At 34.4% G+C, this 17738-nt stretch overlaps 3 protein-coding genes across 6 annotated transcripts; 1 reads left to right on the forward strand and 2 right to left on the reverse strand.

Moving 5' to 3' along the window:
- Positions 1-239: 239 nt before the first annotated feature.
- Positions 240-3652, reverse strand: LOC140772034 (ubiquitin-conjugating enzyme E2 22-like). Of its 3 annotated transcripts, none has more exons than XM_073113918.1 (7): positions 3552-3652; positions 2294-2427; positions 2043-2187; positions 1889-1966; positions 1657-1769; positions 1172-1275; positions 240-841 (listed from the first exon to the last, which is right to left on the reverse strand). In XM_073113918.1, exons 2-7 carry the CDS (start codon positions 2294-2296, stop codon positions 517-519), a joined length of 768 nt encoding a protein of 255 aa, XP_072970019.1. In that variant the 5' UTR covers positions 2297-2427; positions 3552-3652; the 3' UTR covers positions 240-516. The 3 variants fall into 3 exon arrangements, with proteins under 3 accessions (XP_072970019.1, XP_072970020.1, XP_072970021.1); XM_073113919.1 differs by having other exon boundaries at positions 3521-3645; XM_073113920.1 differs by having other exon boundaries at positions 3509-3635.
- A 4719-nt stretch (positions 3653-8371) lies between these two features.
- Positions 8372-10051, reverse strand: LOC140772128 (large ribosomal subunit protein uL30x). The gene is made up of 7 exons (XM_073114038.1): positions 9942-10051; positions 9598-9801; positions 9410-9507; positions 9254-9311; positions 9087-9166; positions 8889-8991; positions 8372-8804 (listed from the first exon to the last, which is right to left on the reverse strand). The coding sequence occupies exons 2-7, from the start codon at positions 9775-9777 to the stop codon at positions 8589-8591; spliced, it is 735 nt and encodes a 244-aa protein (XP_072970139.1). The 5' UTR covers positions 9778-9801; positions 9942-10051; the 3' UTR covers positions 8372-8588.
- A 4579-nt stretch (positions 10052-14630) lies between these two features.
- LOC140772080 (plant intracellular Ras-group-related LRR protein 1) lies at positions 14631-17491 on the forward strand. Of its 2 annotated transcripts, none has more exons than XM_073113966.1 (4): positions 14631-14756; positions 14874-15069; positions 15687-15856; positions 16627-17491. In XM_073113966.1, exons 2-4 carry the CDS (start codon positions 14896-14898, stop codon positions 17318-17320), a joined length of 1038 nt encoding a protein of 345 aa, XP_072970067.1. In that variant the 5' UTR covers positions 14631-14756; positions 14874-14895; the 3' UTR covers positions 17321-17491. The 2 variants fall into 2 exon arrangements, with proteins under 2 accessions (XP_072970067.1, XP_072970066.1); XM_073113965.1 differs by having other exon boundaries at positions 14644-14761.
- The last annotated feature ends 247 nt before the right edge of the window (positions 17492-17738 follow it).

The raw sequence follows: 17738 nt of genomic DNA on the forward strand, positions 1-17738 counted from the left end.
ATAATTAATTCATTAGGAAGAATTAAAGATCTCTTTTTAAGTTTCTTGCATCCAATTTGAGAAGCTTTAAAGATATCCAATTAGATATGTTAAACTGAATCAGGCTCTTTGTGTGTGGATCTCATGTGATCCTCAAAAGAATTTTCTAGTTTACATCCAAACGAGTTTCTAAATTATCTCTATCAATATTTCAGATTCAGTTGTATCATTGTTCTGAAAATATCAAGTCAAATAAGCATGTTAAAGCATCAAATTATATAACTTTTCCTGCGACAAATGACCTACAAATAAAGGATTTCTTTTCTTCAAATGTTATGCAATGAGCGAAGGAAGAGAGTTAAAGAAGAAATAGATCCAACTGAACACAACTCACCCCTCCTTATAATCTCCATTTTGGACAGATAATCTCCATTTTGGACAGACCCCCTCTAATAATTTTACAGGTAAGTTCAACATCCACTCGGTAAATTTGGTGCCTACAAGCTACCTAAACACTTGTTCTGTTCTCCCCCTTCTTTATAGTCTCTTCAAGCTCTTCTTCCTTGCATCCATCTTCTTCTTGTCAACCTGGATCTTGGCGGCAGCTACTCCTTCCTTCCTCTGTAATGTCGATGCCCCAACAGCAGTCTCCACAGCTGGCACAACAAGAGCATTCTGATCCTGACAATTCAAAACTGATCCTCTAGAAGCTGCAGGCGCAGTTAATGAAGTAGGAGCCAATGGAACCTTGCTACTAGGGGCCATGTTGCTCTGATCAACATTCAAAGCTATGGTAGATTCAGAGATTGCTCCACTCTTGGATTTGATTTTAGGCTTGAGAGCATGTATTCCAGTATATAGCCTGAAATAGTGCGCATCAGCAAACCAGGTAATGTGATGGAGATGACGAGGAAAGAAAAAAAAAAACCCAAGAAAGCAGCGGCATGACTCTCTTAATTTAAACGAATGATGATGCAAAAGCAATATACTTGGAACAATGCTTTATTATGAGTTTGGTAACTTAATTATGGTACTATAATTGCTCAAACCATATATGCAGATGTGAAGATGAATGTGAATACATCCAACTAGACAGAATTATGGTACTATAATTGCTCAAACCATATATGCAGATGTGAAGATGACTGTGAATACATCCAACTAGACAGAGAGTATTAGGCAAGGAGCTGACCTGGCATGCCGGGCATATTCCTCATAATTTTCGAGCAACATCTTACCGGCTTGTTCGTTAAGTGCTGATTCAGGAAATGGTTCAATCAATAGGCATCTGACTACCTGTCAGTAATGCCAACAAGCCCTGGATTAGGTGCCATACATGAACAGGCAGAGAATGACTATATGCACCTCTAATAGGCTCTTTTGACTGTTCAAGCAAACAATGACGTAAAATGAAACTAGTACATGCCAAGCTACAGTTTACTATCATTAGCCTCTTCACATCCAATAGGCCACTGGCCTTCTTAGTGACCATAGTAATTGGGCTCGTGTTCTGAGGCGTAAGAGCATTTTCGGTCCCCCAAGGAGAGCTCAATGCCAGGTGTTTTGGTGGAAAGGATTAAAATTCAAAATCCACCAGTTTCTGATGTATTTAATTGACATGCTGATCTAATTACCATAACTAGGAAAGGATATAGAGTTGAGGAATTCTCCACTTACAATCAAAACATGTCGTAATCCAAGACTTGGATTCCAGTCCTTTTTCAATGTGTTAACACAAATTTCACCATTTGTTGCAATATTTGGATGGAAAATCTTTGTCAAAAAGAACCCTAAGAAAAAAAAATTAAAGGAACAGTCAACAAAGTAGTCATTTCACATGCTGGATAGCATAAAAAGTTAAAAAGAGCCGCAACATCTAGATTTGCTAACTCAAGTATTGAGGGAAAACCTTTTGGAGGAGACTGAGGGAAATCGTGAGACAATAACAACTTCATGCGGAATACACCATTCTCATACGGGGTTCCGGCTGCAACAGAAAATTAACAAACTTGTAATCTATAAATCTTAAGGTAACAGTTTGTATGCCTCTATAATCATCATACCAGGACCCTCAATATCGGCATAGATAATAGAGAAGTCATCATCATTTACAACAACTTTAATGCCTTCTGGAGGTGTCTCATCAAGATTCTTCAGTTCCTTGGCAAGCTGCTTGATGACATTGGGCGGAAGGTTTTCATTGGTTGCCTACAGATGGAAGTGTCATTAGAAAGCCAACAAACATCTCTATGATCAAAGGATGAATATCAACCAAATGATGCCAAAGGCATGAAAGATTTCACTTTATAATTACCATATGAAACAGCCTCTAGCTAATCCTGATGAGATAGCTCAGCAACAACGTCGATAGAGCAGCCTAAAGTTATTATTAACGAGGCTTCAGCAGCAGCGGTACAAATGGATCTCTCTATGCCGAGCAACAGAACCCTGCATATGCATTTAGCTTATCTTACAATTTGTGGGTCTGAAACCAAATCATTAAAGAAAAGACCTATTCTTATCTGACAAAAGGAATTCTGATACTCAACTATTGTGTTTTGCTTGTTTAGACAAAACATCAGCACTAGATGCTTCAATATCGGATTTCTAGAGTAAGTAAAAGTGCTCTATTAGAGGTAGTGATATGTTCCATATTTACACAGAATAGGAATTATTACAAAAAAGGAACAGATTCTTCAAGAACAAATACATATCTAGATGTGGAAAGTCAATGGTTGGCAACATACACGTCTCCTATTAATCGTTCATTTCTATTGACTGTTCTGATATTACCAAGGAGAGGCTAGCTGTAGAATCTAATTTAGAATCTTTTGGTTTCTCAAGAAGATAGAAAGATCAAAGTTCAATTACTCACACATTACGAGTCATATTCCATTCTTTGTAACTCAAAGAGTCAATAAATTTGCAAATACCAACTATATGAAATAGTACATATTGACAACTTGGATAAGTTGAGATAGATTTCATGTGTACATTACAGATGATACCTAGCAGAGGTATAGAATTTTCTCGTGTCTCTCTTATCGTGCATAAATATCAAAATAAGGAGACTGACTTAAAGCTGGACGATCACTCCTCTCAAAGTTACCAGGTATTTTTATCATCACTAAATTTTACTTGATGAATGAGATCTCGCCATACCATAAAAAGGATCAAAATAGTAAAAGTTATAAAGCAAACATATTTATTATGAACACCTTTCCTTCATTAATAAACAAGAATCTCTACATTTGGATTTCAATAATTAAATCGAACCTAGCTTCTCTGAACAGCTAGCTTATCAGGACATTAAGCAAGCGAATCCACATTCACTAGACCAAATCTTAGCCGGATACATACATAACATCCCTAGTTTCCTACTCTTAATAGATCAGAGACTTAAAGATCCGAACTTTTTCTGGGAAAAGAAAAATCTAAAGACCCATTCCGATGAACACCAGAACCCCAGGACTCGACAGGATAAACCCTAAAATGTTCATCAAAATCCAACAAACCACAATGCGCTGACCTGATCACATACCCGGAGTACGAATCGTGCAACGATTCCTCACCTGATTTCTCGAGTTTCCTCTTCCTTCGGTCGGAAAGAGCGAGAGGGATAGAAATAATTTGGGGGGATTGGAGGCGGAGACAAGAGAGAGAGACAAGACTTGACGTGGCTCGTGATAAGGGGAGAAGTATTTGTAGCGGATCTAATGACTACCACTGTGAATGACCATAACACCCCTGGTTCTCTCTACCATTTTAAACATTTTGACCAAAATAGCCCTCCTTCGAACACCTACTAAAGTAATTAGCAAAGGGTAAAATAAAATATTAAACAGTTTATTATGAATAGTAAAAATATTAAACAACTAAGTGAATTCATATATAGAATATTTAATTAAAATAAGATGATTAACAAATAGATTTAATAACATATTGAATTGATTAATGTTCTTCCTGGAAGTTAAAATATTGAATCGTTAAATATTTTTCTCTTAATATAAAATACTGAACAGTATAAAATATATCTCTTAAATATTAAGTTTAAAGTGTGATTTATTTTGATAACTAATATTTCAAGGAGGTCCATTGCGTATTTTAATTCGTGAAGAGAGGGTATTTTGGTAAACTCGGATGGTTTATGTAATTATAATTCAGTTGGTGGTTTTCATGAATCGCGACTCGCGGGGGGGATGGGATGGGTCTGAATTTACGAAAGTACCCTTGAGAGTGGAGCCGTTGACGACTGGGTCCCAGATTAGTGGTGGAATGGAATGGAATGGACCGTTGGAGATAGCCGTTGGGGGGAGGCCAGGTGGACCATTTGAGTTTACCGAGAAACCATTATAAGGGTTAGGGTTAAATACAATTTACCGTAATAAATTTTGATATAAAATCACTTATAACCTCAATCAATGCACTTTTAACTGGATTATAGTTATTAAAATTCTCTATCAAAATTTAATACCCTTTTTATTTTAAACATTGTTACTAGTTTGAATAAAGAATATTTTATCTCTTTAAATTTTTATTTTGAGTCACTAAGCCTAGGCTAAAATTGTAGGAGCTATAGTAGTATATAATAAAATTTAAGAGAAATAAAATATAAATAAACTTGCATATAACATTTTTTTTAAATAAAATTATGCTTTACATTCTATATTTTAATTATTTACAAATCGAATTCTATAATTGAGTGAATATACGCAGAAAATATCCTGATGTTCGATCTGTTAATTAAACTTAACCAAACATATGTTAAGTTAGCTATACTAATAAGAATTACGAAAACACACTCAACCAAATCATACTAAGGGTATTTTATTATTTTAGAAATAAAATATTTCTACTTACCGAAATATTCTTACGGTGTTAATTCAAATCTAACTCATAATATTTTTTGCATACATGTTTTTACTAAATTATATGACTCAATTTATAAATAGTAAAATGTAGAGTGTAAACTGCTATTAAATGCTATTAATAATAACAAAGCTAAAAATAAGTTATTTAAAATTAAAATATACTTAACAATCTAAAATGATAAATATATGTAGGGGCATTCTTGTCATTATAAAGAACTTGATCCATTGTCTAAGTAATAGTCCACTAGGGCAATCATCCATTCAAAAGAACTTTACAAAAGAAAAGATTAAGAGTGAAGAAGGCTTACAAAGAAGCCTTTACCTAACTAATCCTCAATCTAATCAATGTGCTGCTCCATAGAACACTAAAGAATAAGCAAATGTTAGTTAAAAAGCATTAGCCTGCAAAAGAGCCTATAATACAAAAGTAACAACAGATTAGAGTTGTGGTAGTGCTAATCTTAGCATGAACACCAACATCAGCTAATGCTACATAAGGTAAGAAGATAGTCAGAAACCATAAAGATACTATAAAAATTAGAATAAAATAAAATCTAGCCAATAAATTAGTTAAAAGAGAGGATGTATCATCTATGCATCAATAGTTTGATCACAAAGACTAACTTTGATTCCATAAGAGTTATTGGTATCCCAGTGATTAAGACACCTGATTCTTTTTTACTGAGATAGTTCTCTCTGTGATGAACTAAGTAGACTCATATAGCATCCTATTGTCTTTAAAATTGTCTAAGCTCTTGCCTGTTTCAGAATTATACTTTTTCTCTTTTAAATTAGAGAATATTACTTTAGATTAGAACACAAATATTAAATTGTTAATTCACAATTTTATTTTGATTTGACTAAAGCTATTTTAAAAATTACCACAAACTAAAAGTCTCAGCTTAATTTTTTCATCTCTCTCCTATCTTCTTACTTAAATATGCATTACAATCTTACAGATATTCAATACATATCTACAAGAAATTATAACACTTTTGAGTTAAATTTATGTATCAAATCAAAATTATTTGAGTATTTTTACAGTAACTTTGCACAACATCAAATATACTTATTACACTACTATTCAAGATTATAAGCAAACATTATGATGTTCTATTTTATATTAGAGGTCTAATCATTCCTAGGACTGTTTTTTTAATGATATTACTGTTCATACAGTAATCAAACCTGGGTTTACTATTTAATTCAAAGAATATTTTCTCCTTATCACAAAATTTTGAAATATAGTACCAATTTGCTAAAAGTAAACGTCTACAGTGAGAAAACAAAACTTCTACTAAAACCAGCTATACCTTTTAAACTTAACCACCTCCATAAACAAACTCTCAAAGAAGAGCAGAAGCTCCAGGAGATGTGTCTAAATTTCTTATGTGAAGAGAAGGTGAAGGTGCTGGAGACGAAGCCGGCACCCGGGAATTGCCCGTGCTGCGGCGGGGCGGTGATGGCCACCGATGTCGAGAAGGCGAGGAGCCTCTGCTGCCTTCCTCTCCGCCTCAAGATCAAGAGGAACTACTCCTGCGCCAACTGCTCTCGGCGTTTAGTCACATATTTCTAGCTCAAGGTCTCACTTCTTTTGCCGAAAATTCTCAGCTTGGCTTTTTCACAAACACCTTCAGATTTCAGTTAAGTTCATGATATTTGCATCCTGTTGTAGTGGAAAATGTTTGATCACCAAGAGTTCCTAATTTCCTCTGCATGACATCTCCTTTTTTTTTCTGAACAGATATTAACTTTATCATTATCATGTAATTATGCACTAAAATTATGAAGCAGGACTATATTTTCCTTCCATAAGCCTCACTTTCCTTCCTTGTATGGTACAAAATATTTGGTAGACTCTTCTCTCTTCTTCTTTTTCCTACTGTTTGCTGGATTTTGATGTTGGCTTTAGAAAGCGAATTTTTGACTAAATTATCCTCCCAATTTTTTCTTATCATGTTTAGTAGACTTTAATAACTTAAAAACTTATATACAAATTTAAAATCGGTTAAAAAAAAAAACCTACCAAGTGTGAGAAAAAAATATTCTTGATGTTAATCATTTTTCGACTCAGCTATTCCTAAATATAAATCATTGACTGGATTAATTATATATACTAGAAAATTTTCTCTTCCGTACTCAATTTCTAAGCAAAAGGACACAGTACAAGTAGATGGCCAAAATGCAAAATTGCTTTGAAAAATTGTTGACAAAGATAAGGACTTCTCATCTGGATGAAAGGAATATAACACCAATCCACAATATTGTAATGCTTGCTGCTTGTGAATATATAATATATATATATATATATATTTTTAAATTCTCTTCAAAGATCACCAAAGAACATGAGGAAAAACATCTTTTTCCATTGGATTTTAGTGCACAGGACTGCACTTTGAAGATTTCGAAGCAATTTGTTATCCTTAAATATTTCTATATGCTGAAGTTAGCCATAGCCTAAAAAGTTTACATGAGACAACTTGACAAACCTGAGAGCAAAGTGTTGATATTGGTTTCTGTAGGTAGATGTCAATGTAAGCATCCAGCTAAGAATTTAATGTAATTTAAGAAACAACAAGTACTTCACAACATTAAATTGGTAAGAAACAGAGGTAAATGAGCACATGATATGAAACAAAATAATATTCTCCTGTCCAACTAAAGGACAGCATCTAATATTTTACAAACAGGGGATTTCAGGTAGTCGAAACAAAAGACTTCTGAACAAGTAAAACAGATGAAAGGGTTGAGTACCTTTTCTCATGATAAGAAAAATTAACAACACTTAGTAATTTATCATGCTATTATCTGATGCAAATGAGACTGAAGAAAAGAAAAGGCAAGTGGTAAGATTACTGCAAACAAAACTCCTGCTCAACTTGTTTCTAAGATTACTGCAAACAAAAATAGAAATAACAGTGAGACAGTTTTCCAGATAACTACTTAGCATGAGCCACTACAAGTCTACAACACTACTTAGTTTACGGCAAAATAGTGTTCTCCTGTTCAACACAAGGACAGCATCTAATAGGTTGCAATCAGGGGGTCAGATAGTGAAAACAAAAGGCTTATGAATAAGTAAAACATGTGAAAGGGATGAGTATATTTATGATTATAAGAAAAATTAACAAGACTTTATGTCTATCACTATAATCTGATGCACACGAGACATATGAAGGAAATATAAGGTAAATGGTAATGATAAAAGCAAGATATCTGCATAACATATTTCTACATATATTACTGCAAACAAAAATATACATAGCAAGACGACATTTAAGACATTATAACAATAAAAACCACTGCAGTTACATTTGCAAGTCAAGTAGGTTAAGTTTTCTGTCTATGAAACTGCAATAATTAGATGCCAAAGAATAAAAGATACCCTAGTTACCTCCAATAAAGAAACAGACGAGAACAAATCATAAATAAAAGACAAGCAATTGGAACTTAGCATATTGTGCTCGAAGTTGAAATTTTCACTAAAAGAGATGGTATCAATTGGCGGAAACATTTGAAGAGAAAATTTTACCAAAAATATTAAGACCAACTTCCTTTGATATTTAAAATAAAATTGTCAGTGCAACATAAAAGGGACATTTGTCACAAAATACGACAGAAAAGAAAACTTTTGCAATGCATATTTGCTTTGAAATAGCAAAATTGCACACTTCCTAATGTGAGATCAGGTTGACCTGAAAATTTTCATTAAAATATAACAGAAAACAACATAAAAACCTAATTCATTCTTCTGATGAGCTCATTGATGTAGTCCTCACGGTTTCCAGCATCACCACCTTCAACATAGTGGTTTCTCTTCTTCTTCAATCCACCCAATGGTGCTTTGAGTTTAAATGGCCATAGGAAGTTGTTCGCCTCCTTGAAGTGTGGGCCAACAGTCATGATCTCGTGAACAAGATCTTCAATGCAAATAACACCATGCTTACCCAAACCCTACAAACCAAACAAGAAGCATTACAAGAATGAACTTTCTTTAAACTAGATAGTACAATGTACAACATTAATCCAGAAGCAAACCTGTTCGATGATCGAATTGTCGGACAAGGGAACCCTCTGCTTGTTTAGTTTCCCATAACCCCTTTTATAGATCAACTCCCTAATACTCTTCAAGTTCGGATACCTAAGATATCCATACCAATATAATCCCATTGATCAGAACAACAACAATGCACTTAAAAAATCCAAACTATAATAACACGAGGCAACATTCAATACCCATATGTCACATAAGGCTCCACCCTCCGCAACATGTTAATAGTGGCTTTGTTAACTTTCAGAAACACCCCATTAAAAATCTATAGAGAAACAGGGACGCAATAGATTAACTAAAGGAAGTGTACATCAACTTTTTGAACAATCAGTTCAGGTAAAGACCAAATTACCTGTCTCAAACGCAAGAGCTGCAAGATCTTTCGGGTTTTGGGGTGCATGGCATTGATACTAAACAGGATTAAACAGCAATAACACAAGCCAATCAACAACCAGATCATAATCACACAAACTAACCGTAAACTTTAAATAACAATAATATGCTATACCCTCGGATACGGATGATGAACAACAACTTAGCCTCAGGGCTAACATAGAATCCACCCTTCAACCTCGCTTCCCGCTTCAATCGAATCAGCTCCTTCTCCTACCATAATGCATCACCCAATTGCTAATTTTACACAAAGATCCAATTTTGATGTCAAAGAAAACAAAAACCAACAGTCATTATCAATACCTGGGATTCGTACTCGTTAGCATACTGCTGCGCCCTGGAGAAGATGACCTTCCGATTCTCGCGATCCTTCTTCTTCTTCGCATCAGCTTCCTCCTTCTTAGCCAACGCCCACTGCTCCTCCCTCTTCTGCTTCTTGAGAACCGACTCAGGGACCACCGCCTTCGCCTCCTCCGTCGCCATCCCCGCTCCTTCTAACACAAAAACCTACCAAGAAAAATCGCGGAAATTAGTGGCAAAGCTCGGCTTTTTAACTCGCTAAACCACTGGATTCGAGTCTGTCGAAGTGAACACACATATCAAAACGGAGAAGAGATCAAAATCATTATGTTTTTCAGAGTTCTTACCCACTTCGGTGAGCTTCGGAATCGGGAGCTAGGAGGTAGAAGAGTTCGGGTATTTTGCTCTCGCCGTTAGGGTTTCTAAGAGAGAGGGCTTAAGGATCCAACGGCTTAAGTACTTATTACAAAAAACACCCCAAGTTTACCGTTTATTATAATTCACGGCCTTCCGAATGGATATTTACCGTTCTAACCCCTACATTATATTTTTTTACTACCTCAAAAATACTCTCTCCTTAATTTCTTTTAATAGAGTTAAATACTAATCGATTTAATTTTTATTATTCAACTTTTGTATTTTACTTTTAATAACTCAAAAATATCATAAGCTCATACTAGTCATATGTATTATATATGATATATTATATAATATTATACTATTAATTCTAGGTCTTATCGAGTTGAGCTTGACCAAATCAGCACACTTTAACTAAGTTTAATCGGCTCAATTATTGAGTTTTTTTTTAGAAGTATAATAAAACTTTGGATGTTATGTTATTTGGACAAAGCTATATATATATATGTGTGAAAAAGATTGGTGAAATGAATGAGAGCATATAAGTTGGAGATGATGAAGTAGAGATGGATATTGAAATGAAGCTAAGCAAGTAGAACTATCAAAATAATTATCAATGCTAGGATAACGAAACATATCCACAATAATAATATCTCAATTCCTCCTCAGTGTACGTGTGACATAAGTTACTAGTTATATGTCAAATAATAATGTTTAATTATTACTTAAACTTTAGATTTGACTCATTTATCCAGTCTTATTTAATCTCATTTCAAACTGTCACATTTAATGTGATATATTAGTTTTGACTTCTCTTCACATACTCACGTAATCTATTAACTGGAATGCAACAAATTTAGTCAAAGTTTTACTCCATAAAGCAATGCAATCTACTATTTGTTCAATTAGTCTCAATCAAATCCATCTCCTCGAGGGAGCAAATCAAGCTCTGATGTCATATTAATTCAAATTGACATATATTTATTTCTTCTTCTTCTAAACCTACTATATTTTATATGTACACCATGCACTAAACTAGTTTATAATCAAATACTTAATTTTATCCAAATCTAATTAAAAATTTGAAAATATGCATGCAAAAAGACGGCCGTGATCACGAGAAATATTAGATAGTTTGTTTGTTTCCATGCATACGTGAAACTTGTCGATATAATTAAAAGCTTATATCTCTATAAGAAAAAAGAAAGGTTATATTAATTCTTAGAGCTAAATTAAAGCTTTATTCCTTAGTGATGCTTATTTTTATTCATTAGTCAAAACTATGAACTGTTGGTGATCAAATTCCGGGATAAGTTTATTCGAGGATAAGATAGTAGAGTCAGACTTGATAAGATATGGCCTCTTTTTGACTATGTTTATCTCACGCTATAAATGCATATATGTTGCCTCGAAGAAGTCGGCAAGGATGAGTATTATTATTATTATTATTATTTATATAAGAAATTAATAGAATATACCTTATTAAGTATGCATGCATGATAAACCATAATATACTTACTTAAAAGATAAGGTAACATTTGCCATCATATTTGTTATTGTTAACAAAATATTCTATATTAATTTTCACTTACGATATTTGTGAGATAATAATGGCAAAAGAAAAGTAACACCCTGTCTTTTAGCGAATTTATGTTTTATACTTTATATTTTCATTATTTTTAAATCGAATTTTATAATTTAGTGAATATATATAAAAAATATCATGGGTTAGGTTTACTATACTAAAAGAATTTTGAAAATATCATCAACCAAGTTATACGAAGCCACTAAGAGCATTTTAATTATTTTAAAAATAAAAATATCTTTATCTAACGAAATATTCTTACGGTGTTAGTTCAAATTTAATCTTAGGTGTTTTCTGTATATATTTACTAAATTATATGACTTGATTTATAAATAGTAAAAGTATAGGGTGTAAACTATAATTTTACTTAAAAGATGATTATGTCTATTTTAAAACGTTTGGTGCATGTTGGCTTGTTTTTGACTACATTTTGTGAATGACATATTTAACTTATAAAAAATATATTAAACGTAGGGACAATTATTTAATTTTCGATCGTTTGACCCGATTTTAACTTAAGCATTTAACTCTTGTAATCTAAATCAAGTCGTAATTGTTGGTCAATTATTAACACCGATGTAAATATTAAAAAAAATTTAATTACCCTCACAAAAATGTATACAGATAGAGGGATAGTTTGATTATTTTGCTACATATTCATCGCAGAAAATATTAACGCTAATAAACTATCGTTAGTCTTGAAGGAAAAAATTAAGAGTTGTAATTAGGTTAAGTTTTATCCTAAATATATTACTATACCTTAAAAATAACAATTGAAATGGTCATCTATCAGCTTACATATAGCATTGGACCATTGGGACCAAATTTATTTTGTCAAAATTAGTGCCTCAAGCTTGCATCACCAAACCCTAGCAAAAAAAAAGACCAAATATATAACCCAAAGTTCTATATATATATATATATATATATATATATATATATATATATATATAATATTATGTAAAAATGATAGAAAACACCTTTCATTTTGTTTTTGTAATTAAATTTAATTCTTAAAACTATTTTGATTTAAACTTAAATAACTCCTCATTTTATATGGTGTTTTTGAGGATTAAATTCAGGTGCAAGAGTTAAATAATAAATAATAATCAAAGTGTTTTCTTTCTTATAGTTAAATAGAATTCAACTTGTCTGGAATCTTCCTTCTTATCTCAAAAAATTAATTAAAAAAACAATTAGATCCACATGGAGAGGCAACTTAATTAATTCGCTTGTAATTAATAATTAATTTCTGACAGGATGCAAAACTTGTGAGCTTAACTAATCCAGCATGCACATGGCAAGATGATAATAAAAAGAAGTATTAATTTTTATTCTCATGTACTCAACTCTATTCCATCTCCATCTCTTATCTGAATCATAATCTATCCAAAGAAGAAACTTTATATCGAAATAATTAGAAGATAGTTTTTTTAAATATATGTGAAATAAAAGTCTAAATAAATATCAATATATATATATATATAGAGAGAGAGAGAGAGAGAGATTTATAAATTTGGAGTCAGAAAAATAGGCTGGATGTTTCGCAAGTTGCATATGTCAACCGTCCTTTGCTTGTACGAAAAGTCAATGGCGTACAAGAAGCAAATATGAGATTTAAATTTTCCTTCAAAAAAAAAAAGGTCAACTTGTTAGATATTTTTATACCAAAATAATTTTAAAATACATCCGATATGAGGTGGCAGCAGCAGAGAAGGTGGTGCAGGATTAGTTGCGAGAATCTCTAATTACTTTGCATTTGTTTATACTAGTCATTAACTAATACAAGTATAATTATAAACGGTACAATGAGTTCGGTAAGGTAGTCAAAATAAATAACCGGTCCGGGCCGGCTTAGCTTGAGTTGAGCTGTGCCTAAGTTCTATTTTCGGGCGGGCTCACTCAATTCGACTCAAGTATAATATTTATAGCTTCTTTTAAAGCTCGGACCAATTCATCTAGGTTTAAATAATAGGCTTGATTTAGGTCGACTTGAAAATAAAATAGCTTTTTAGGGTTGAGCTCAACTCGGGTCATGTTTAACTCGACCGACTCGATTTGATTTCAGCTTGAACTCGATCTGGCTAAGCTTGGCTTGAGCTAAGTCAAACCTAAACTGCAGCCGGCTTTACACTCCCAGTAGCTTCCATTTCATGAGAAATGATTAATAAGTTAATTCAAGACTCTAAGAGGTATCACGGATGTTAAAATTTTTACTTTTTTTTATTCTCACCCAATTATAAAAGAAAAGAAAGTTTTTAAAAAGAAATTTATTCTATGACAACTAGGAGTGACATTTTGTTTGGAAGGGAGAGAGAGGTAGCAATCCCTCACTCTCTCTTCTGCTTATTATATTGAGGGTGGTATCTTTTCTCCTTTTCTTCCAAAGAGGTGGGCCTTTTTTGAGTTGGATATATAGTCATTATCCAAGTCCTTGAATCACATGGAGAGAAACTCTTCTAGATTATAAAAAATGCTTCTTGTTAGACAAAAAGGAAACAAAATGTCAAATCCAAGCACCAATGGAGGAGATTTGGATGTCTACCATGATAACAATAACTCTTTTAAAAGGAATTTTGATATGGTTAAAAAGGATCACATTGTATCAATGAAGCTAATTGTCAAATTCCAATCATTTCCCTTTTATTGACTGTTTCACAACAAGCACTAATTAAACTTGGGAAAGACCCTTCAAACCTCCACTAGGGATTATTTGGTATGAGTCGGCCTCAGTCCAGTTTAACATGGTTTTCACGATATAGGGGCGGCGATTAGGTCAGTAAAGAAATATTGAATCTAAAGAGTATATTTATAAGCCAGTTTAGTGAAAGGTAATAAATATTTGTAGAGAAATTAAATAAATTAAAATGGTTTTTGATGTCAAGAGTAACTCCAATTTCCGTTATTATCGTCGGCCCTAAAATCCAAACGGCAAGTAATATGTGGCTGGCGGTGTTATCGCTGACTTTGCCTCGAGAAGTACGTGCCAATTCCACCTCTGACGTCACCTCCTACACGTGTGTAAGCCGCCACGGTACATCCGTACGTACTTGAAACACCCCCCCCCCCCCCCCCTCCCCCCCAACCTTCTTCCTCTTCCTCTTTTCCTTCTCTCTCTCTCTCTATTAAAGGACTCCTTCTCCTCCTCTCCTTTTGTAATCCATTTTGAGTCCTTTGCCCACAAAAGAGAGTAAAAGGTTTAATTTGTCACTCGGAAGAGGTGAGGTGAGTCTTGTAATCTTTTGTTGGGTGGTTCTTAGTGCCTCTCTTTCTTTCTTTCTTATTCTCTGACTTCTTTTTTTTAATTTTTTTTTTTTTGATTTTGTTGGGTTTGAAGAGGAGAAGAGAAGGAGAAGATCATGAGAATGGAAGGGAAACGTAGTAGTAGTCTTGCAACAAGGGAGGAGTTGGAGAAGGAGAAGGAGATGGCCCAGAAGCTGGACTTGAGTGCCCAATCCTTGGATACTCTCCCTAATCCTCCCACTAATCTGGCAACCATCACTAAGTTGGACATCTCCAACAACAATCTTGAGGTAAATTTTGCAATTTTTTTTGTCGTTATTTTTTGTGGTCGCATTAGATCTTTGCTATATCTGCGTAAAGTCTTAACTATGCTGGTTGATTGTGTTAATTACTGATTGAAAGTATATGAGATTATTGGTAGAGGCCTCCACCATCCATTCAAGAACAAGGAATATATATATATATATATATATATATATACATATATCTAGGAATAAATCCTCTGACAAGGGTTAAAAAGGGGGCAATCTGGGATGGTAAAACTCAAGGTTCAAACTTATCTTTGAAACCCAGAAAAGAAAAGAAAAAAAGAAGAAGAAGATACTCTTTTCTATTTTATACAAATATTCAGTAAACCAGCTTATCCAATCCTGCAACTAAACGCCGATAATGGATAAAAAGAAAAACAATGATCCCACTTGTTGCAAGAATAAAACCCCTTTTATCCAGTAGCCAAACAGGAGTGGTGGGGAGGGCTAAGAAGTCCAGTTCAATGATAAAAGAAACATCATAAGTAGAAAGAGGTTGTCATATGAGTATTCTGATACATGTTCTTCTATTGCCTGTTAATATTTTGCTGATGTTGTTTGCTCTTCATTTGAATGGTTCGTGTAATATATGTGAGCAGAGCATTCCAGAATCAGTGATAGCCAGGCTACTGAACTTGGTGGTGCTGGATGCGCACTCGAACCAGCTCAAATCTCTGCCAAACTCCATTGGATGCCTCTCCAAGCTCAAGGTCCTCAATGTCTCCGGCAACCTTCTTGAGTCCCTTCCAAAGAACATTGAAGACTGCAAGTAAGCATAACACCACCAACCCATTAATCTATCCGCAAAGAGAGAGGGTGGTTGAGTCTATTGATTAATCTCCTCAATAGATCTGAATGGTCAAAAATATCTGCACAAGATGCACAGTTTGTTAGGTAAATTAGTAGCAAAGAGTTGGTCAGCACGTAATAGAGTAATCAAGAGAGAAGAACAAACTATAGTTTAATTGTAACTCACTAGTTGGTGTCATTATCCTAATACCAAGAGAGAGAGAGAGAGAGAGATGAGATGAGAATCAAAAGTCCAAAAGATTCTTGACAAGCCAATAGCTTGTGCTACTTTGGGTATCATTCAAATTCTGATGTCCTTCATCAGAAAAAGTCTTAAAAAAAACACACATCTAAAGTCATGGTACCCTTATGTTTATTTTTTTTTGGGGGGAAATATCTGAATAGAGAAAGTCAAAGGTAGGGAGGGAATAGTGCCTTCTACGAAGGTGATAAAAGTACAGGAAGTACAGCATATTATGATTACGTAATAAGATCAGCTTGACAAGATAACTTGAAGGGCTTATGTTTGGCTACTTATCTAATCCATTCTAATCAAAATTAAGTTTAATATTCAATGATGTGTACACAATTTTTGACCACCTTAAACATAATCTTTTATTTTAGCCAACTAGTATCATGTAGATGAATCCATATATAATCCACAAGAATCAGATTTAATATAAAATACGTACATACCGCACAACCAGTTTTTTTGTTTCTGATTTATGTTTGCTTCCTGAATCTGATCAGGGCTCTAGAGGAGCTAAATGCCAATTTCAACAAATTGACCAAGCTTCCAGACACCATGGGCTTTGAACTCACGAATCTAAGGAAGCTCTCTGTTAATTCCAACAAGCTTGCCTGCCTCCCCTACTCCACCTCGCACATGACCTCTCTTCAGGTCCTCGATGCGCGCCTGAACTGCCTCCGCTCCCTCCCGGATGATCTTGAGAACCTCATCCGTCTCGAAGTCCTCAATATCAGCCAGAATTTCCAGTTCCTCCAATCCCTCCCTTATGCCATTGGCCTTCTTGTCTCCCTAGTTGAGCTTGACATCAGTTACAACAAGATAAGTATTCTTCCTGATTCCATGGGATGCCTAACTAAGCTCCGGAAGTTCCATGCCGAGGGAAACCCTCTTGTTTGTCCTCCAATGGATGTCGTGGAGCAGAGCGTGGAGGCTGTTCGTGACTATCTCAGTGCAAGGATGAATGGAACAGCACCTAGCTTAACATCAAAGAAGAACTCGTGGTTCGGTAAGCTGGCCAAATGTGGCACATTCACCAGCGGGATGATTTCAAGCAATGTGGGGATCAAAGATGGACATGAGGGGCTTTTGATGTCAGATTACCGATCAATCAATGGCCTTGCTTCCCCAAGAAATTTGAGCATGTTCTCACCTCGGAGGCTTTTCTCACCGAAGAGAAATTCTCCACGAAAGTAAGAGCTGTTCCAGTAGTTGTGGTACAAGGATTGAGCTGAGCTTTTTCTTCTGGATACTAGACTTCCAGGCTGAGATGGCTGCACATAGTGCTGCTTCGAGCCAAGGATGTAAAAAGTTCTTGTGCATAGTTCTCTTGTCAGTACTTAGTAGAATTGTGAGATAACAATCATCATATTATGCTGCTGCTGCTGCTGCTGCTGCTGCCGCTGAGCATTGAACCTTCTGTTTTTAAGTCTGTAAATTCGTTAATAGATACCTCTTATTCATTGTACTGGCTTGTATGAAATGACTAGAAGGTTTTTTTTCCATAAAGATAGTTGATAGTGTGTTGCATAGCACATAGCAAGTGGAGAGATACAAATGCCACGAGCATCTTTAGTCCATCTCCTGATGTGTTTATTGATCTATCTCTTCATTG

Source organism: Typha angustifolia, chromosome 12 (genome assembly GCF_048772165.1).
Source record: "Typha angustifolia cultivar Huaian chromosome 12, ASM4877216v1, whole genome shotgun sequence".
In the NCBI taxonomy this organism is placed as follows: domain Eukaryota; kingdom Viridiplantae; phylum Streptophyta; class Magnoliopsida; order Poales; family Typhaceae; genus Typha; species Typha angustifolia.